The sequence below is a fragment of the Melanotaenia boesemani genome, chromosome 9 (assembly GCF_017639745.1).
Source record: "Melanotaenia boesemani isolate fMelBoe1 chromosome 9, fMelBoe1.pri, whole genome shotgun sequence".
Lineage (NCBI taxonomy): Eukaryota > Metazoa > Chordata > Actinopteri > Atheriniformes > Melanotaeniidae > Melanotaenia > Melanotaenia boesemani.
In genome coordinates, this window is record NC_055690.1 from 9,537,551 (window position 1) to 9,560,493 (window position 22,943).

At 42.8% G+C, this 22,943-nt stretch overlaps 1 protein-coding gene across 1 annotated transcript; it reads left to right on the forward strand.

Annotated features, from left to right (window-relative positions):
• Positions 1-667: 667 nt before the first annotated feature.
• Positions 668-22,943, forward strand: hif1al (hypoxia inducible factor 1 subunit alpha, like). The gene is made up of 15 exons (XM_041994208.1): positions 668-799; positions 11,395-11,585; positions 11,846-12,012; positions 12,650-12,734; positions 13,024-13,139; positions 14,468-14,652; positions 14,747-14,853; positions 15,638-15,785; positions 15,886-16,157; positions 16,278-16,435; positions 16,523-16,615; positions 16,717-16,853; positions 17,243-17,354; positions 21,631-21,754; positions 22,078-22,943. The coding sequence occupies exons 1-15, from the start codon at positions 765-767 to the stop codon at positions 22,143-22,145; spliced, it is 1,998 nt and encodes a 665-aa protein (XP_041850142.1). The 5' UTR covers positions 668-764; the 3' UTR covers positions 22,146-22,943.

Genomic DNA, 22,943 nt, shown 5'->3' on the forward strand with positions numbered 1-22,943 from the left:
GATACAGAAGAAGCGAAAAAAAATCTGTTTGTGCTCTACAATTACAATAAAGCAGAATAAAGACGAAGCCATAGTAAGATAAAGATGATAAATTAAATAAAACAGAAGTAAAACTGACAATAAACAATTATGATGGTTCTGTAATGAAGGCATGACTGCAGCAGACAATAGTATTTCCAGAGTTATGGAAGAATAAATTCTTTAATATTTTGACCAAATACTTTTTTGTTTTCATCATTTTCTGTAAAAAAAAAAAAAACCTTAAAAATTAACCAAAAAAAACAAAACAAACATGAAATTCACATTGTTTCACTTCTCCAACACCCCACCCCTCAAAAATAAATAAATAAAAGGCTTTTGTTTTTCTGACCATGTTGACCCATAGCTGCTGGTTGTGGGGACCCAGTTTGAGGTTTCAGGGTGTTTATAAAGTTTTGCATCATCACGATTTTGCTAATCACAACTGTGAACATGTGATTTGATCCGTTTTTGTTTGGATACAACAATACAACATGCATTTTACATTCTATCCCCCCCAATTTAAGAAGAGTGAATGCAGAACCTGCTTTGGTTTAACAACTCCAAATGCAGTTCAGCACAAACTGTGGCTCAGTCTGATTTTTATTTTTGATAGAGTTACCGGAAGTAGTTTGTGCTAACAGTTGCTAGCTTGGTGCCGCGGCGTGGTGTGTATTTAAACGGGATTTTTGTGTCAGGATCAACAATAATAAAAGTCAGCGTCGCTGCTTGCGTTCTGTTTAAATATGGAGAACGACGATGAATCAGCGGGGGGCAAACGGTAAGATTCTTGTCCAAACATATGTGACTTAAAAAGGACGAATATGGCACAACGTTTAGGACACGAGTGTGGGTGCGAAGTCATGAAGCAGATCGCGAGGAACCGTCGTGCTGCTGCGGCTCTGCTGGGCTGTTTGACACAGATTGTAAAGATTGAATTGAAAGCACATTATCAGAGCTTTGTTACCTATCCTGCCTTTTTTCTGCAGCAGCCCTTTACATAAAACCTTATATTAATTGCATTTTACATCCTACAAGACGTGTTTTTATCAGTAATTAAGTGTAATTCCTGGTATATGGTATCAGTCTCTGTGTTGTTGTCTGAGGCGCCATCTTTCAGTCTTAAATGGGGGTTTGCTGCATGAATCCAGGATGACCCATATTTCAGATTGTGATTTTATCTCATACTGCAGGCATGTATGCAGACTTTCTGATGCGTTCACTGCCTTTTTGTGTTTTCTCCAAGAAATGACACACAGTTATAGAAGAGACACAGAAGTGGGCCAATAAGTTCCTCTTTGCTCTGAGGAGATGTAGTGAAAGCTTCAAGATGGGGTGGTTTGTTGCTACACAGGATGATTGGCTATTACATAACTTCCTGCCTGCTTTTGGTATCTTAAATGAGAGAACTTTTGTTTGTAGGCTATGTGTTCAGTTATGAAGCTGACCTTGGTAATCCTCCACCTCTTAGTTTACCCACTCCACAGATTACATCATGAGTATTATCCTGCAGTTGACACACGGTGGACACACACACACTCACACACACAATTTTATTTATTTGCAAAGTACGAACACACAAATCAACAGTTTGATTGAGTAATATCCTTAATGGCCACAGTTTGTTCTTTGACTGGGGACATTGTGTTCTCTGAAACTCCTCCCAGCTGGATGATTTCTACTTCTTGTCGTGTGTGTGAGAGAGAATGCGTGTGTGAGTGAGTGAGTGTTAGTGAACTCTGGTTTGAGTCTTTAATTTCTCTTCCTGTTTGTTCTCACAAACTTTTGCAGTTTGGTCATTGATGCAGATTTTAAGCTTTTTAATGCTTTTTGTACCACTTTTGCAGATTTTTAACATGTTCTGTAAATATAAAGTTGCTGCTCATGGTTTGATAATCATTCATTAAAGGTCCACTGTGCAGAATAGAGGGACCTCTAGTGGTGTAAGTTACAAACTACAGTGTATGTGTGGGGAAAAACGAAGGGGCTACTGTAGAGCTGGTGCTTGGTTTGTCCTTCCTGGGTTACTTAATAACTAGGAATGTATGACTGTGGTTAGAAAAAAACAGAAGCAGCCTGCAGTGTTTTTAGATTGAAACTACTTGTTCTAAGGTGATTAAAACTAGGGCTGCAACTAATGACTATTCTGATAGTCGAACTGAAGTGTGATGGAGGATGCATTTAAATAATAAGAATAACCGCACCAAAACATAGGATTTCTGCAAAGAAATCAGATTCGAGCATTAAAGACGCATTACTTAACTTTCTCATCATTTAAACTTGTGTTCCGGACTTATTCGATCGCACAGTGACATCTATCATGCGTGTTTCTGGAGCCGTCACTGTCCACCAAAATAAAAGCTCAGTGTAGATTTGCACTCGCTGAACCATGTAAAGATAAACATTATGTCATTAATCAGTCAGGGTGTCTCACTGTTATTTTTTTATTATTATTATTTTTTTATGGAGGCCGAGACATTTATGCTGAAGGGGCGAATTACAAGATTTTGTGATCTCGTAGATGCAGCTAGGCTCACGGGCGCTCCACATCTGACACGCTCCTACCACGAAGGTCGGAACGAAACGTGGTGCAGCCGGAACGTGGCGCACATGGCCTCGGTGAAAGTTTTATGTCTACGTATAGAGAATAAGACCAGTAAATTTTGATCACTGGTGAAGTGGAAGGAGTCCATTTTGACACTTTAACCCACAAAAGAGATCTACACAAGCTAGATTTTGATTCACTAGAGAAGTATATTTTTAAAAAGTTGTTTTTAAAAAAAAAAAAAAAAAAAAAAGGGGGAATGTGAATCAGACACACACTGCAGGGTCATTACATCAGAGTGCAACAGTGGAGGCTGCATTGATTGTGGTTGTAATTCAGTAGAAGTCGTGTTATCTGGAAAGAGGTGGAAATCATCAGCTGCGGTGGACATCCACAGTTGGTCTCCGGGAAGTACTTTCATCTCTGCTAACATTTTCTAAATTCAAATAAAAAAAACTGCATTTGCTTTCAGGTTTATTTTAATAGTAGTTGTTAGCATAAAAAGTAGTTGCAGTGTCAGTGATAACAGATTAATTCTTTCAACTCCTGCAAAGGTCTGCAGGGTAAATATTTTATTATTTGCATAAGCTAGTGGATGCCTAAGTCCTCTCAGCCGTGGGGTCAGTCTGAGTCTTTGTGCTTTGGTCAGCAAACTCTACTGCAGGTCGTCCTAAAGCACCTGACTCAAGTAATCCCTGACATGGTGCTGCAGGAGATCTGGTCTTTCAGGAACAACCACAGGAGCCTTTTGCTCTGTGTGGAACAACAACAACCTTTAACAAACGGAATCCAGTCTATCAACTGTCTGCATGCACTCTTTTCCCTGTCTTTGCATGTTAGTCTGATAAACTTCGACAAGTTTGTTTTCAGATTCTTGTTTTGGATTATTTTTAGAAGACTAGAAATGTCTAGAAATCCACTGGAGTCATCAGAGTGTAATGAAAGAAACTATGTTGTTGACATGTTTTTCTCATGTTTCTTCCTCTCAGTCGTCTCTTGACCTCATGGATTCATCTCATGACCTCTGGGGAGGGGCCCTGACCTGCACTTTGAAAGGCAGAGAGCAAAAACACACTCCTCACCCTCGCTGAAGGAGTTTGACTGAGCTGAGCTTTTCTGTTGTTTCGAGTTTGCTCTGCAAGTTTGATCGACCTCCAAATCTGTCATGTAAAGAGCGTCTGTCAGTTTATCTTTAGACATCACAAAACGAGACAAATTAAAGTCTGAGTTTAGTTGTGTGTGGGTGTGTCATCATGCAGGTCTGTGTGTGTGCACGTTGGCCATACCTGTGTTTGTTAGCCAGATGTTATGCTCTGTAATTACTTTAAGGTTGCGTAAGAAGCTGCAGAGTTTGTTTACACAGACTTTTTTCCTTTTTTTTTTTTTTTTTTTTCTGCATACATGCCAGAATTTCCTGTCTGAGTACATGCTGTACTTTAGTTTAACTATGTCACAGAGCTGAAGCACTTCCACTGCGTTTTTATCTCTTCTTTTATCAGTAATGAAAAGAGTATAACAGATTAAGTTAAAATGTTAGTTTTCTTTAAAAGAAATTGATTTAAAAAGCAGTGAGACCAAATCACACATCCCTCTGTGCTTAAAGTGTTTCTTTTTTGCACAGAAACGTGACTTGTGATGTTCGATATTCCCAAATCTTTTTGCACAAAGTCTCACAAAAACTTTTTCTTTCTAGAGACGGGAGCTCAGACGCTGCAGAGGGATTATGTGCCACTGTGTGCATTTCACAAACTTCACTGATCCCACCCGAGATATTCCAAGAGGTTTCAGGTGGATTAGCTGGACACAAGCTGTCCTGTTGGAGAGCTCTCGGTGTGGGTGTGTCCAAGTGTTCGGCTGGAACAGCATGTGCTGATGTTTGAATACAAATTACTGAGTGCTGCCTTTGTACATTCCTCTCATCCAGATCATAGCTGGTCTTCAGCAAACCGGATGGTTTATTTTGGCTCTGGGGTACATTTTCCTTCCTCTGAGACTTCCTCGGCTCTAGTGGGCCTGCAGGGAGTCCCAGGTATTTAACCTCTAGCAGGCTCTGAGCTCACGTGATGTTGAAACATGCATGTAGGTCAGCAGGTTGTCAGGTTCACATACCAGCGAAGGTTGTTACAGTTTATGAAGACGAGCGAATAAAGCAGAGACCTGCAGCTCCGACTATCAGCTGCATTCCTCCTCATGCTCTTTAAACAAAACTCACACCCGGATTCATGTGACTACAACAGCGCACGTGAAGGCCACATGCAAACTCCGTGACCGCCTCATTGTGCGCTCCATTTAACTCGGAGCTGGAAATCCCAGCTCACCCTTACGGACTGCGCCGAGCTGAGAGCGGTGTCCTCACTTGCAGGGTTGAGTTATGATGGGAGCATTTTTGGTGGGAAAATATTCAGATTCAGGTTGGATAGTGATGTTTTCCGTCAGCCAATCACCTTCTCATTCCTTCCTATAAAAGACACAACCTCCATTTTTCTTCTTGCTCTTATAAAAGTCCAACTGGATGAAACATTAGCACGTTATTTGGCATTAATAAATTAGTGAAACTCACATTAAGTCCTGTTTTCACTAGGGATGTAACGATATGATAAATTTGATATCTCGATTATAGTGACCAAATTATCACGGTTAACAATATTATCTTGATATTTTGTAAGTGCTGAAAAATCTAAAAAAATAGAAATACATTGAAATAATTTCACTAAATCTTCTAACTTCCTTATACTAAAATGTTGACAGACAAAATCTTATATTAAAATGAAACTTTCACATTAAAATGGGGCAAGGGCTTGGCACAGCAACAGAAATATAAATTTTCAATTGACCAAATGTGTAAACAGATTACAGGAATAAAGCTTATTTGTCAGGTGCATTTTTACAATCTGCTAAACATGTAAACATATTAAACGTAATGAACAGTGAAGCTGATGTATGGTACACCAGCTCCACTTCCACTGGTCCAGAGGTTGCAGCAAAAACAGTGCCTTCACTTAGACCCTCATTATATAACTTGGGGATTTGTGTTTTGGAGAATAAAGTCCGTAATGGCACTTTGTATTGTGACAGCCTCAAGAAACCTCCTTGAGTTAATGTTACAGAAAACATAACTGGCCATCTGTATCGACTGTATCTCGCCATTATAAATAACCATAATCACAGCGTTCTTGTATGTTTACATTATGTTACGTCGGCTCCGCTCAGTTAAGTTTCGTTGTGAAACACTTAATAATATAGCTGCTAACATGACTAACGTTATTTGGTAGCAGCTTCTCCGACAGTGATGTTAGCTCCCACTAGGAGACTCAAAACAAAACCTAGTTGGTGTTTAGGAGGACATATACGGTATATGTCATTGAAAAGTTACATATAGAATGACAATCTTCGTAAAACCTGAAAACCTGACGTTTGCTTACCTTGCATTGGCTGTAAAGCTGAGAATGGTGGTCCTGCAGATGGCTCAGGAGATTTGTAGTGTTGCTGCCCTTTGCAGCAACTTTCTTTTTGCATGAACGGATAGTTGTCTTCGAGCAGCTGTCCTTCTGCATCTTTTTAAATATCCAAATTAGGCCCAGACTTCAGATTTATTTTTTTACTTGGGTGGAAAATGTCCAGTGTGCTACCACTTTCCGCCATGTTCTCATTCTGTGTTAAAGTGTCGTTACAAGTAAAGCGTCGTTACAAGCTACGCAGTCCTGCTGCGCCTGCATCGCCAAACCCGGACAAGGCTGTTTGTATAGTCCAATAATCCACTGCGATAATAAGATAAATTTAAACATAAACGGTCATTCTTATCCTGTAAAAATTCACAGAGATTTACCGTAACATCGGTAATCATTACATCCCTAGTTTCCACCAACAGATCTGGCTTGGTACTGTATAGGCCGCCGTGCATTCTTTTGCATTTCTATAGGTAAAAACTAAGAAGGGTACCAGAATATCTGACCTGAAATGTCCTAACTTTTTTGGGACCCTCGGTAGGGGTTCTAAACTTCATGTGGCATCGACTGCCTCAAGGCCAATTTCCACCTGGTGCATGTGCGCCGCGTTCGGCTGCGCCGCGTCCCCTGGAGCTATTTGTGGCTGTTTTAGTTGATGGTTTGGTTCACACCGGGCGCATCGTGCCATGTGTCAGAGGCGTCCCAGGAAAGCTGATTCCATGAACTTTCTTTCACAGTGAATAGTTTTTTGTTTTGTTTTTTTTTTTTGTTTGTTTGTTTGTTTTAAACTAGAATAAATAGTAAATGTTTTTAAAATTTTCACCTGATTGGGTTTTAATATTTGAATTATGGTGGAAAAAGTTTGAAACTAATATAATTGTTAATAACTAACAAATGATCAAAAGATTGTTTATTGGAGTTCAATTAAATACATAATGGGTGGGGAAATTATTGTCAAAGGGAAAGGAAAGGTAAAAGCAGGTGTCAGGAGTGGATGTGGTAGATTTTTTCCTGTTTAACACAATGGATATTTCTGTTATAATCCTCTGGTTTAAAAGGTGCATCACTATATAAAGTAGTAAAGCCTTTTAGTTGTGCATTAATGAATCCATATAGATCTGTTTTATCATGGTTAAATGTAGATTTTACACACTATTTTGAGACCCCTTCTCAGTTAGCAGCAGAAACAACAGAGATCAGGATTAGTCAAACTTGCTTTCTTTCTTGCTGTCACTTAGTTTAGCATCAGAAACTAAAACACTGTGATGGAGATTCCTTTTAGGATTGATGACTGATTACTGAACGATGGTTTGTTTCCTCACTAACAGGAAATACCACCACCACTACGGTCTCATTCCAGACTGAAACCATTATGAAATTAGTTAATTAAGCTTATTTTAAGACGGTATTATAGTACAAATCTGCTAAAAAGCATGTTAATTATAATAAAATGTTGGAACATGCATATAAACATGCATGCTGCAGATATGACATGTCCACGCAGAGGACATGAGTTGTAACCCCATGCCATCATGAGTGATGAACCAGCCAGTCGATAATAAACCACACGGCCCAGTTCTTTTCACACACGTGAGTAAAGATGACACTGATGATGGTTTTATCATGAAATCATTGCCAGGACTAAATCACAAAGAATATGTATTTAAATTGCCACTTTAAGAAATGTAAATGCAGAAAAAAATCTCCTGAGAACAACAATTTATCCCGGATTATTAGATTATTGATAACATGTCAGTGGTGTTGTCATGAAGGTCAAAGTGATGCTGATCTGAAAGGTTTCCAGATTCATCCATTTTCTCAGCTTATAAATTAGTTATTTGGTGTAAAATCTTTTTTTCTTTAACCTCTTCAGTATTAAGATGATTGTCTTATGGACAGATTTGTTCCACACATCCAATGTAAAGCAGGTCATGGGTTTGTTTGGATTTTTTTCATGGCGGTGGGAGTGGTTTTTCCTCATCATGTGTGCTATAAGAGCCTCTGGAGTTCAGTAGGTTCAGCAGGACCCTTCCCCCCCCTTTGGAAGCTCAGCAGTGATGCAGTTACAGATCTGTGTGTTTGCGCCTGTATGAAGGAGGAAGAGGAGGAGGAGGAGTGGCCCGGCTGCAGGCTTTCCGCCATGTCACAAGTTAGAAAAGCTACTGGTGTTTTTCCACTGCCTGAACAAAAAGATGTTTTTCTTCTGCACTTGTAGGTGTGTGGGATGCATGTTTGGGCGGACTGAAGCTGCACAAATCCTTCACCAGCATTTAGAAAAAAGAAATTCATGTAGCTGAAAGGGGATAAAAAAAAAAGAGAAGCAGGAATCTGAATGAAAAATATATTTTTGATCCACTAATCAAAGATAAACTCAGCTTGATGTTTTTATAATCAGTTCTTACTGTTTATTTTCTAATCTGTCTTCACGGCTGTGAAATAACACCAAATTTAAAGTAAATGAATCTGAAAACGCCACCGTTTGGTTTCCGTGTTTACAATCCATTCGCATCTGTCCTGAACCGATGACGCCATAGCCTCGCGTTCCTTTAACCCACACCCACAAATGTCGCCCACATGAGTTTCTGCACATGCTCAATGTCTTCTTCTCTGTTTTTATTGTATTTCTGTTGCAGTGATACCACTTACAGGCCCGGCATATGTACTACAACTACTGCAACGTTTTTAGTGATTTTGTGTGGATGCACGCATTTCTTTAAATTGTGCATCAAAATTGGGTTTTGTCTCCATGTGGATGTAGCCTGAAATATCCGAGCCATGTCCATATGGAGACGGGTTTAGATATATACACTAAAGTTTTTTTTTGTTTTTTTGTTTTTTTTTTAATCATTTGGACATTTGGTCCACATTAAAGCGCTGTTTTGAGACATTGAAAATGTACATTTTTGAAGCTGGATCCCAAAATGGATAAATCTGAAAATGTCATCCTTTTGTTTTTCACTGATCAGATGACACCACCGCAGCTATGGAGGGTTACAGGGTTGCGTTCAGGCTCCAGGAGCTACTGAACGCGATCTGGCTTTTAGACTAACATCTGGCAAAAATACACACAAATGTCTCCTTTTTAGCTTGATTCATTTTCTTTGTACGTTTGTTTAAATGGCATGAGAGTCTGCGCACACGCTCTTATTTTCTTTTTTTTTTTTTTTTTTCTGTGGCAGTGTTAGAGCACCACCTACAGGCCTGGCTGTTAGTGTTTGTAGTATATATATATATATATATATATATATATATATATATATATATATATATATATATATATATATATATATATATATATATATATATATATATATATATATATATATATATATATATATATTATTCTTCAGATTCATCTTGTTAGACCGGACTAAAAGCGGCTGTCAGATTAGTGCAATGCATTTTACTCTGTTAAACTACCCACCCCCCAGGCAAACTTTTGCTCTGTTTCCATGGTAACGCTGCTTACACAAGCTGCAAGGATGGAGGGAAAACGGCGCTCCAAATGTTTCCTGCAGAACACATCGTTGGTTATTTATAACAGCTGAAATTCTGCAGATGAATGTCCGATAACTGCCAAGTCCTTTGAGGAGGTAAAGTGAGTTTATTGTTGACTTAAAGGTTCCAATAAAGCAACGACACTGAATGATTTAATGGAAACCAACAGATAGAAAGTGTTGCGCCATCCTTCATGTCTTTCTGTATTGCCAGGAAAACAACAAATAGTTGCAGCATTTTGTTAAAAAATGTATGAATATAAGTGGAGATACAGTATACAAGACAAAAATAGTTTGAACAATTTTAAGGAACTTTGAAGTGATTGAGTTGAAAAACTTTATTCGTCAACTCAGTCTAATCCCCCTTAGACAAGTTTCCTTGTCATTTCTTTAAGTGGTCTTCAGGAATAGTTCTCCAGACTTCTCCAAGGACTTTCAAAAGGTCTTCTTTGGATGTTTCAAGAAAGAAAGTTTCTTCCTTTTGTTTCGTTCTCTGTCCAGATGATCCCACACTGCTTCAATAACGTGGAGGTCCGAACTCTGGGGAGGATCAATCCCTCCATCAGACATGTTCCCACTGATGTCCAGTCCAGTTCTTGTGTCATGAGGCATACCTTAGCCTTTTCTCTCTGCTTCGCTTCCTTAAGAATGGCTTCTTGCCACCCACTTTTCCACGGGGACCATTTCTGATGTGGTTTCCAGAGTGTAGTTGAGTAAATAAATGCTGTAGGGTTTCATAGTGTTCGGTTGGAGTAGTGCACAAACGTGCATTTTAAAAGTTTGATTTGGTTGCATCAACAGTGATTCAGAATTATTATTCCCATCATGCTGCTGTACCAGTTTGCTCATGTTTCACAGGGGTCACGTGAATTGTTACTCTCATGTTTCATTACATAACATCTTTATGCCTGTGTGAGTAAATATTTACTGCTGTGTTGTGTTGGACTGTCGGTCAGCTGCTGAGTCTCTTTAAGGTTATATTTGGCCTTCTGTCCAACTGCTGTCTTGTCTTTTGTTCACATTTTTCTTGTGTATTCTTTAATGGTTTCTGGCTTCAGGTTCTGTCTGCTGACACAGATACACTTAAGTTATTGCTGGGTCTCTGTCTATGAGTATACTGGTTCTGATGGTAGCAGAAGCTTTCACAAGCTGTGTGTCTAATCTGATGTGATTGCATTTCCACTCACACTTTGAATGTCTATGAATGAGAGATGCGAGCCCCTGCTGCTGAGTTGTCATGTGTTGATCCAGGTCAGAACAGAGGAGGAAGGACTGGGGGAGGGGATGGATGATCTGGAAGTTTCCCAGCAGCTGAAATAAGAAACATTCTGTTCTCTGCACTTTGGGTTATTTCTCCCTGTTTTTGCCCTCAGCTTTGCAAAATGTTCAGGAATGTTTCCAGAGCTGAAGTCTGTGGTCATTATCATTCCCTTTAAGGACTTGATGCCTGCGCCTCATAAAGTGTTTTTAAAGCCTAGAAGACTGAAGGACGCGCTCCCTGGTTTTATTACAGTTTACAAACTCCCAGACGTCCTCTTGGGTCACTGCTGGTGTTGTTCAAGCCAACACTGCTCAGTTTATTGGTGCCATTCAGATCTCTAAAGATTAAATACTGGCGGAGACATTTGTTTGGTTTAATTTTGTTGTTGTAGATGTGACTTCCTGGTCTGATTGGTTGATTTCAAAAGCTGCATTTGATGCAAATTTAAGTCTATTTAAGATACAGTTGTTAGGAAAGAAAAACATGTCTATATATCATAATTATCTTTAATGCTTAATTTGTTTCCTTCTCACCTTCCTCCATCCTTTCTTTATGATGCCCTTCCTCTCTGTCTTGTTTTCATCTGTTGCTGATGCCATCTTCCTCCTCCTCTTCCTCCTCCTGCAGGACCAGTTCGGAGCAGAGAAAGCTGCGCTCTCGGGATGCGGCCAGATGCCGGCGCAGTCAGGAGACGGAGGTATTCTACGAGCTTGCTCGGACTCTGCCGCTCCCACGCAGAGTCTGCACCAACCTGGACAAAGCCGGCATCATGAGGGTGACCCTCAGCTTCCTGCGGATGCAGCAGCTCCTGCGTCCTGGTAAGAAGAAAGTTGTGACCAGAGACAGCAGCTCACCGATAAAAGTAGCTTTTCCAAAACTTAGCACATTGAGCTTTGCCAATTTGTGAAAATTATGCAATTTTGTTCTTAGTTTATGTTTTGGAGGTTTTATTTATTATAGTATTTTCACAGAAGGAAGGATTCCTTTCATCCAGGCTCTTTTAGAAAGAAAAATACAGGTATAAACCCCGTCTTCTGTGCCAGTAATAATCTCTCAATTATTAATGTATTCACAACAGGAGATGAAAAAGAAGTGAAGAAAGAGGAGGAAGACGAAGAGGACGATGAAGATCCAATGGACGCTTTCTATCCTCAGGCGCTGGCTGGCTTCATCATGGTGATGACTGAGGAGGGGGACATGATCTACCTGACAGAAAACGTCAACAAACACATCGGCATCACGCAGGTGCGTCGTATTTCTTCATCCTAAGCTTCCTGCTGGCTCTCGGTGAAACTCCTCTTCCTCTGTGCCACCACGATCTGACAAAGTCTTTGTAACTTTATTGAGGCGGAGAAGCCTTCCTTTACACCAGGCATGTCAAACTGGTCCAGCAAAGGGCCGTGTGGCTGCAGGTTTTTGTTCCAGCCAGCCAAGAGCACACAGTTTGACCAATCAGCTGTCTGAAGACTGAGATCAGTTGATTGAATCAGTCAAATCTGGTGTGCTGCTGCTTGGTTGGAACAAAAACCTGCAGCCACACGGCCCTTTGCTGGACCAGTTTGACATATGTGCTTTACATCTATTCTGTGGTCTGTTTGACTCCCATTTCCTCATGAAAACACAGTGAGGTTACAGTAAGCACATGAAGGCTACATGCTGTCCTGCTGTGGTGTTTACGGCTGATTTAATGATTAAATCGAGCAGTGATTAGACTCTTCAGTCAGAGCACCTCTGACAATGATCTACCTGGATTTAGTTTTAGATTATCTGATAACCTAAATTTGCAGAGGAAACCAAAACACTGGTAACAGAAATGATGTTTGTGGGTGGAATGTGTCCTTTGAAGTGGTAATTTGTGACTGGAGTGTTTTTCTGTCCACAGCTGGAGCTGCTGGGTCAGAGTATTTACGACTTTGTTCATCCCTGTGATCAGGAGGAACTCAGAGACCTGCTTTCTCCACGCCCAGGTCAGACTCGCAGACACCCCAACACAAATCCAGCCTTCTAGACTTTCTTTCAAACACATTGGAGCCTAAACAGTCAGAGAAAATATTTTACCACAGTTACAAAGGAACAAGATTAGCTGCTCTACAGATTCTGATGTACAGAGGATGAAAAGTGCAAAACAAATAATAGAAAAACACCAAAGCATCATATTTCATCTCAGGAATCTCAGCCTCAGTGCTACCCAGTGTTTTTGTGCTTTTAGAAATGAAACGCAAAGACCGGAAATTGACAAACTTAATTTATTTTCAGGTCTGAGTAAGAAATCTCAGGTGGAGCCACCGAGCGAGAGGAACTTCTTCCTGCGAATGAAGAGCACTCTGACCAACAGGGGGCGCACCGTCAACATCAAGTCTGCCACCTGGAAGGTGCCTTAATACACACAACACAAACTCATGTTAATGCCACAGTCAGGTGGATCAATCAGTGCAGCTCTTCTGTCTCAGAGCTCCTTTCTCCAACTGTTACCGTGGCAACACCTCATGGCAATCATGTCTGAAATCACACAGCTTTCTGAAAATTTGTTCGTGAGTGACAAGCAGCCAAGAAGTCTCAAGGAGTAAAACTTTAATTAGTGCTCATAAAAATAGACTTGCACACACACACACACACACACACACACACACACACACGTGTGACTGAAGTCCAGCCTGAAAGAGATACGAGAAGGTAAGAGTATCTCAGTCCACCGTCTCCTCACACTTCACTATGTAAACACTTCACTCAGTCCTTTTACACACTTTACACACCCACATGCACACCAGCTGCAGAGCATCAGATCTGCCGTTCACACTAAGCTACATTTTCTATACTCAGCTATTCTGTTTGGACTTTCTCCGGTTTCCATTTGAGTTTCTGGAGATTTTTACAAGGAGACCGGGTGGAAACTCTTATCAAGAAATCCAGAACAAATTCCGCATTCTCACATGCCACCCCTCTGGAATATCTGTAATATGTCTGGGCTGCACTTAGTGCGTAAACTAGGTTATTGAAGCCCCATGAGGATTGTTTGATCAACAGACCGTCAGGTTCGGGTCACATAAATCAAAATGCAAACAGGTAGAAATCTCTTTGGGAACATGTGAGGCATGCATTTGTGGTTGTTTAGATACGTTTGCTCCCGTTAAACATAAATGTTTCTTTCACTTTTCTCTCAAGCCATTTGTCATCCATCCAGAATATTGACATTTGAAGTGTTCCTCATCCCGAGGAGCTGTGCAGTTATTTAAGCTGCATTTTGACCTAAATTACCCTCCAATTTCTGTCTCAGAAGACATTTCTTAAGATTAAGAAAATTCCTTCAGACTGCTGTGTCTCCGTCTTCACTCTAGTAGATACAATAGTCTGGAGACATGTGAGAAAGCAAGTCTTCTCGCTGCTTCAGGCCGGTCTGAGAACCAGGTCACTCAGAGCAGCTTATATAACACCACTCAGGTCGTCTTTGGGTGTTTTTAATTATGCGGGGAAACATTCACCAGGGTGTTGTGTTTGAAGGAAATTGTAAAGTTTCTCAGACACTCGGTAGTAACATCGGCTCTTTTCCTGAACTCCAGTTAAAACTGAGGTGTCTTGGATGAGAGGTGCCTTGTCTAAGAATCAAAAGGCAGCAGACCACCTGCTTTCAGCGTAAGCTCTTAGGATTATCATGACCTGGATGATGGAGAATTTACAGTCGCTTTCCTCTCTCTTCCTGCAGGTGCTTCACTGCACAGGTCACATCCGTCCGTTTGGCGGCGGCTCTGCGTCGCCTGCTGCAGACAGAGTGATGACGCTGCTGTGTGAGCCCATCCCTCACCCATCCAGCGTGGACTTCCTTCTGGATACCTGCACCTTCCTCACCCGCCACAGCATGGACCTGCGCTTCACACACTGCGAGGGCAGGTGAGACCAGAAGGCTCCCTCCCTGGGAGAGAGGAAGAAAAATCTGATTCTGTCTTTGTAGTTTTAATCATTCTGATGTACTTCCTGTCTCCAGGGTTACAGAGCTGGTTGGGTTTAAACCCGAGGATTTGATTGGACGCTCAGCATATGAGTTTTATCACGCGCTCGACTGTGATCACATCAAGAAGAGCATGAACATGTGTAAGTTGTTTGTGCCGTAAAAAGACATGTTCCAGCTTTGCTTCATGTTCTTGTATTAGGGACATTTTTTCCTTTTAGGTAATTTTTCCCTCAATCTTTGGCCACCATTTTGGTTGAATTTGCCCAAATGGGAAGATTTTTTATAAGAGGGTTTCTCTTAAAGAACATTTTCTTAAATGTTAACAGAACACAAGAAACAAATTTACTACTTTTTGGGTCATTAAAGGATATTAAAGTTGTCTCAGAAAACTGCTGTAAAAACAGATTCATTTTTTTCCCCAACTTCTTTTTTTTTTCTCAGATTGTCCAACTCGTCCCAACCAAAACTTCCACATTTGCAATTCCTTTTTAAATTATTTTAACTCAGTAATGCCAATGTGATCACAAAGTCACTGTTTTTATGACAAAAACACAATTAATTTATTTTAAAGATCAAAATCAATGTTTCCTAATTTTTACTACATTTAGGATTGATGTTTAAATAAAATTCCCAGCCACCAAAACATTATTACATTATTCTTTTTTTTTTCCTTTTTAAATAAAAACAGTGACTTGTCAAATTGGCATTTAAAGGCTTGAAATAGTTTGAATGACATCATGGGATTAGGTCTAAAGATCTAAACAAGAAAAGTAAAAAAAAAAAAAATCACTGTAATGTAACGCTTTTTGGGAAAGGATAGTATATTTTAGTGACCCACACGTGTTAAAACAAATGTTTCGTGTCTTTGGCCTCATATATAAAACAAATTGAAGTGTTTCCTGTCTGTCTGTCCATGCTGTGCAGTGCTGTCCAAAGGTCAGGTGAACACCAGCCACTACCGCTTCCTGGCCAACAGCGGTGGCTTTGTTTGGGCAGAGACTCAAGCGACTGTCCTCTACAGCAGCAAGACATCGCAGCCCGAAGCCATCGTCTGCCTCAACTTCATTCTCAGGTGCTTTAAGAAACAGAAAGGTTGCTTCAGATCTCAAACGAGCCTGAGCTGTGCTGAGTAGGATGCAGCGGCTGCCAGTAACAGCTTTGTCTTGTTGCAGTGCTGTGGAGCAGCCGGATGTGGTTTTCTCTGTTGAACAGACCCGCTGTTTCCACCTGCCCAAAATGGAGCCCCTCTCACCAGGGATCACTGAGGATTCTGGGATTTCTGACAACTGTGAGTCTGACAGCGAGCGCGTCATTGGTTCTAGTGAAAGCGAAGCTGTGGATCGTAGCAGGTCTGCACGGCTCTTCATGAAGCTGAAGGAGAAGCCGGAGGAGGTTCTGCAATTGGCTCCTGAAGCCAGAGACTCCATCAAGGTGCAGACTGAAGGTAAGGACGAGGTGTTTGTTCCCTCCCCAGATCAGGGTGAAATGTCTGGTGTTTATCATAAACTGAGTTTAAGTGCTGTCTTTGACTAAAATAAGCTGGTTTTTGTTCTGTCTTTGTCAGGTCCTGTTGAGCTCTCCTTTGCCAGTCCTGCCAGTCCAGACTTGGTGCCAGAGCATCCTCAGGATTTGTGCAGCCCCCAGCTGAAACAGCTCCTCTCCCCCATCTTTAACACCCTCAGCCCATCCTCATCTCCAGCCTCGTCTCCAGCCCCTCTGCTGGTAACTTTAAACCGTAAATGTTTAGAGTAGCTGAAAGAATCGCTACGTTTACGTCTGATTTAACGGCCGTTTCTTGTTTGGTCTCAGACTGCCTGCGATGAGGAGGTGATGGACACTGGCGAGGTGGAAAAGTTCTTTGCATTTTGTCCAGAAATTCAGATGAAAAAACAAACACTGGAGGTGAGAAGCAGAAAACATGTTTGACTGCATCCTGTTCATGAAAAGTGCTCCAGTCATTATATTATTTTGTTTTGTTTTTTTTTGTTCTTTTTTAAATTCAGGACATTGAGGGGATGGACCTGGACATGCTGGCGCCTTACATCTCTATGGACGATGACTTCCAGCTGACCTTCCTCAGCTCTCTGCCCAGGGAGGCTGACAACCCTCTGTCCTCTGAAAGCTCCGCGAGCAGGAAAAGGTGAGACTGTCCGCTTCCCTCTGAGCACTCAGTGTGAGGTAGTCCCTGATTCACACTGGCCCCACATGACTTAAAATACGAACATTTGAAGAACAAGTATTTTTGTGTTTTGTGAGCAGGACTAACAGGTGAAAGCTGCAACTGTGACAGAAACTTGACATCATTTCTATATTAATACCACAATTCAGGGTTTTTCTACAGCATTTCTGTAGCTGAGACTTTCTAGTAAACATTTTGGATGATTGAAGTAGAAACAAAGTTTGATGTTTGTCCTGAATGTGACGCCAGAGAGAAGCGTTTTCTTCCATCAGTGGTTAAACACTTTACAGTTTCCCTCATTAAATGCTGTGTGAACAAACAGTGGTTTACAGATTGTTTCTCTTGTTTAGGACTCATGATTCGGACGAAGAGATGCTGCCTCAGCTGATTATTCAGGATAAGAGGCAGAAACAAGAATCTTCCTCCATTGAAGAGGATTTTTTTCTGAGCCACAAACTGCTGGTGAGTGGAGAAAGCAGCACTTATAAAGTCAGTGGTAAACATTAATACATGCTCAGAAAGCTTCACCGAAGCCAAATTATTCTTTTTTTTTTTTTTTTTTTTTTTTTAACTTGTCCTGTCCAGCATCATAGCAAGCAAAATGATAATCTGGTTGCTGTATCGTGCTGAACAAATTTGCTCTGCCAAGGGGAGGCCTATGGGTAAGGCTCCTCTTGATAATCTGATTCATTTATTTATTTATTTACTTTGAATCACGGAATCTATGTAATCTTGCTGGACCTGACCGGCGGGGACAGAAAAAGATGGAAAATAGCAAAAAGAGCAAAAGGGAAAGAAGAAAGGAGACAAAAAGATCACAGACAGAAGGAAACGACCCTTCAATCCACACCATCACCAGACAACAAACTGTTACACCTGTACATGAACACACCAGAAAATTTCCTACAACTTTTACAAAAGCAGAAACACACACACAGAAAAAAAAACAGGGCTGCCAGTCATTAAGAGTTTTTAAATAATAACCAAATCAAAAAGACATAACAGCGACCAGATACTAACTCACAGGAAAAATACAAAAAAAAAAAAAAAATTTAATAATTATCGCTTAGTATTAAAAACCCACTAGACAACTCAGTGACTGTGTCAGCATGCAGAGCATGAAAAACAAGGAGTGATCAGTGATGAAGAGTGGTGAGTGAGATCATGCAAATGCAACATCGCCTCCACGGAGGCCAGAGGCAGACCAGGGCCTGGGCCGGGCCCTCAGCAGCATACCCGGAGCACCAACCCAAGCCACCCCACCACAAAGACGACTCCAGCCCCACCCGAAGGGCGGCAAAGGAGAGCCCCAGCAAGTGCCCTCCATGGTCCCGGGGCACAGGCCCCAGTGGGCCAAGATCAGCAGCCGGCAGCCCCGCCAGGGACCGGCCACCCAGGGCAGCCCAAGCGAAGGGCCCAGGGCCCCAGGAGCCCAGAGGCGGCCGCCCCACCCCCCAAAGGCAGAGGGCCTGCAACATGCCTAGGAGGACCAGGCCCCCCCAGACAGCCACCCGGCGTAGGCCAGCACACACACCGATGTTCCATCCGCACACCCCGGGAACCAGGGTGCTATCGGCCCCCTCCCCCCACTCCCCACCTACTTCAATCTGCACCCCATATAACCCCACACTCACACCCTCCCCCGTGCCGCACCCACAATCACTCACCACCTCACAGTCACACCATACACAACCCACCCACCATGCCCCGTGGGGGACACCCCAGGCGGACCAGCGGACAGCGAGCCCCAAGCACCCCCCCTTGACCCAACCCCCACAGAGCCAGCAGCCCACCAGCGCAGCCACCCCGGGACCCGGCCCCAGGGCAACCACCCCCCGCCCGCCCCAAGCCACACACAGGGGGAGCAGGGGTGTGAGAGGTCCCCAATACCCTCTCCCTACCCGCTCCTGACTGTTTATGTAGTGTGTGTTGTGTGCAATTAAAATTGAGGGGCAGTGACTGCAATGAGCCGGGAGCCGGGCCACGCCATGCACCGCGTGCCATGCCCCCCAAGTGTTGTTTGTGTGTTGTGTTTCTTGTGTTTTGGTGTCTCGGTGCAATTAAAACTGAGATGCGAGTAGCCACGGGGTGCATCCAAGGAGACCACTGAATGGTCTCCTCCGTTCCACCCTGCATGGCTCCACGCCTCCCAACTCCCTACGTGTGTGTGTGTGAGACAGAGAGAGCGGGAAGTAAGAGGGGTCCGGGGATGTACGTCCAGAGGGAAGCAAACTTCCCTCTGGATGATGAGCCTTTAGTGGCATTAGGCACCCCTGCTCCCCAGGAGGCCCCCCAGGGCGTGACAGGCCAGGAGAGGCCGCCCCCCACGACCGGGCCATTCAGGGACTGCAGCCAGTGAGCCGTCACCCACCCCAAAAAATACCCACCCTCCCACACCCCTAACGGGGAATGAGAGGATGGGGACAGCTGCAGACCCATGGCCCACCACCCCCAGGCACGCCCAGGCCCCCCCCCACAAGTGCACTTAACCCCGCCCCAACCACACACAGAAACACATGCACACACCTATTTCCTTGCACACTCCCACTCATCCTAACTCATATATGCCCTCTCAGCCCCACCCAAAAAATATAAACACTCACACAGCATCCAACCCTCCCACTCTCACTCCCCAGACACACCCCTACTCATCCTAACACATGCATACGCACGCACACAAACATACCCCCCCATTCACACAAACATCCAAAGTATAGACACACACACACACACACAACATACAAGCATCCCAGTCTCACACCCCAGCACCTCCCCCTATAATCCCCCGAATCCCACTCAGCCCTCCTTCAAACCCCTACACCCCCCCTGCCCCCGGGCCATACACTGGGTCCCAGGGTGTCAACCAGACACCAGGGCAGGCACCAACCTACACCACGGCAGCACATCTGGGCAGGCCCAGACCCCAGGCACATACGGAGCCCACCACCCCGGAGGGAGGAGGACCACCCCCGGGCGCCAGAGCCCAGAACCCCCGCCCGGAGTAGCCCGGCCGCCCAGCCCAGGACCGACGCCCACCAACCCAGGCACCACCAGTGGCCTCACCCCCCGCCACGAGGCGACTCCAACCGCTGGCCCCCACAGCCCCCGACGGGGCCAGACCCAGAGCCACCCCCACCACAGAGCAGCCCGGTCCCGCACCACGGGGAACCACAAAGAACCCGCAACCACCAGTCACTCTCGGCCATTTCTCAAACCCCCATAGCAACGAGGTCACAGTCCTCCACCTACACTAAGTGATGGAACTAAGCACAGGGGACCAGAAGGAATGAGATTCAGCCAAATAGTTCTTTGAGGAGGCAGACATTGTCTCACTACTGATGTGGTCAACTAAGAGATTCCTAAACTGCTGAATACACAGATTATTTTTGTTTTTCCAGTTCACAAGGATAGTTTTCTTTGCAATGCATAATGCTGTGCGTATGATGTGTGCAGAGTTAATTGCCATATTAATGTCACCCAAGTCACCTAGTAGACATAGTGCGGGGATTGTAGGAATATTACATTTAAACCATGTTGACATGTCCACACATACCTGAAGCACGAACCTGCAGAGGTGTGCAGGACCACAAGGCATGGAGGTAGTTGTAGAAGTAGAAGCCAAATTATTCTTACAATCTACTTCAAAATATAATGGGTTCTTCTTTTGCTCCTAATCCAACTCATCTCTTTTCAACCCAAACTGCTGCAGTGCTGCTTGACCAAGTCCTTAGTTTGTTGTGTTTTAATAAAGAACCAGCTGAAAACGTCTCTAAATACGTGTCTTCCATCGCACGTTTGATATCCTGCAAAAGTTTTCTGTAATTTTATACACTCACTTTATCGTTTTTTTTTTTTTTTTTTTTTTTTTTCTTCAATTAAGACTAGATGCTTCTTGGCTCTTGTTTTTTAAAAACATGGAGGTCACAATATTTTAGCTGGTCAGGTTGTCTCCATTACCAGATGTAAGCAGTTATTTGCTCTGAGCCAGCACAGTTTCTTCAGGGCTGAAACTAGAACTTTGGACCAGAAAGAACCTGTTCCAGGTTAGGAATTGGAACTGAACCAGGTCTGGAACCGCTTTGGTTGGAAAACCTAATACCTCTCCCCGGGAGTTCCTTAAAAGTGGACACACACCCTCCTTCTAGAGAGAAAATGAATCAGGAACTTTATATTTATTGATTCTGTGTTTATCCTCAAACTATCAGTAAGAAGATCTGCTGGGAGCTGATTTAATTCCTGAAATCTGGCATTTCGGACGAAGACATCACATTTTTGGTTGTCTGCACAATAATGACTAAATTGTGTGTCACTACAACTATTCGTACAGACACGAAAAACAAAAAAAGTTAAACCTTTCTGCTTTATGAGGAGGAGAAAACAGTCTTTAGTGTAGAAATCTGAACCAGTTTGCTTGTTATGAGTCAGCGACATCTCTGTGTCAAACAGATGAGTTATAAAGTTTCACTTCAGCGACTTCAGGCTGATGATTACTGTGTGCTTACTGAGCTCTGTGTGGAGACGGAACACAAAACATCAGTTTATCAGTGAAAAGATGAGTCTTCGTGCATTAATCCAATTTTTCCTTTTTAAAACTGAATTTATCTCTGTTAAGGAAGACTGATTAGATATTTTTCAGATTATATTAAAACTAAGATTTGACATGTTTAGACACGTTCAGGGTGCCGACCTTACGTTGAAGTTTCACTTCCTCTGACCTTTATCTTAACTTCATGCTCAGGGTTCCCTGGAGGAGACGGACCAATCTGATCTGATCCTGGACCCGATACTGGAGGTGCACAGTCAGCTGCTCACAGACAAAGACCCGGTCCTTGGAGGCATTCAAGGTCTCTGTGATACTGCAGGTAAGACTACCACAGGCATGAGTCTGGGTGCATCTTCCGTGCTTTTTAACATCAGACTGGGTTTAAAGTCTGAATGACAAATGAAAGGCTTGAAACTGTAGTCAAACCTCAAGAGGTTTAAGTTCGACTACAGTTTCTAGCTTTAACACTCACTCTCAGGTGGTGTGCTGCCCTCTGGTGGCTACATCAGACACCTACACCCCCCCAAGCAGACTCAAACAGTTTCTTTTAGACGTCTCATGTTTAAACCCCATCTGTAAGCAGCAAAGATTTCCAGCTCTAAACCTTTGTCCTGTTTTGTGTGAATTTTGTGTCTCGCACAGCTCTGATGAGGGACATATTCCTACCTCGCCCAGCTGATCTCTCGCCACCCCTCTCACCTATGACCTGAAGCAGCTCTCCCTGCCCAGGGTTGGCGCGACCTTCACGCCCCAAAGCTCAGAGGTTGACGCCGGATCTGTCTGCAATCACAGCAACTTTAGTGCACACTTGCATTAAACCACAAACATGTACGCACAAAGATTTTCCTTCTCACACACGCTGTGCAGCCATGCTGTAGGGTTGGACCCGTCTCCGTTGCATCAATATCACTGTGAAACAAGCTGGTGAGGCGCTGCAATCTGCTCACCTGTTTATCTTCATTTCCACTTAGTGATTCAATGTGAGAAATCATCAGTGAACTCTGCAGGCGGTGCTAATTTTCTCCATGCAAACAGGAGAGATCAGTCTTCTGAGCAGAGGTGAATGTGAAACGCTTTTCTCAGTGCAGCTAATTCAAAGTGTATCACATTTAAATCTTTTGTCAGCCTGCAAAGGAACCACAATTATGCAATTTCTGAACAGTTTTCTACGGTTTTTACCTGCTTCTACAGAATTAATCTCACTGCCGTTTGTCTTCTCTTTCAAAATTACACCAAAAGCTACAACGAAGAAAATATATATATATATATATAAATGCGAATATCAGTGGCATCGTTGATTTCAGTGGCATGTTTTTATGACTTTTTATACACTTGTGCTTTTTTTTTTTTTAATTCATTAACAAAAAAAAAAAAAAAAAAACACTCGTATTGCTGTTCTTTATAAATCCCCCAGTTGTCTGCAGATCTTCATTTCGATCTTTCTGAGGTGCCAGGTGAGCAGGGTTTACCCAACTCTCCCTGTAAGCTAATATGAAGCAATCACTCAG

Coding starts and splice junctions, on each gene's coding strand:
- hif1al (XM_041994208.1), top strand. CDS start 765: ATGGAGAACGACGATGAATCAGCGGGGGGCAAACG. Junction 12,735..13,023: donor CCTGCTTTCTCCACGCCCAG/GTCAGACTCGCA, acceptor ATTTATTTTCAG/GTCTGAGTAAGAAATCTCAG. Junction 16,158..16,277: donor CATCAAGGTGCAGACTGAAG/GTAAGGACGAGG, acceptor TGTCTTTGTCAG/GTCCTGTTGAGCTCTCCTTT.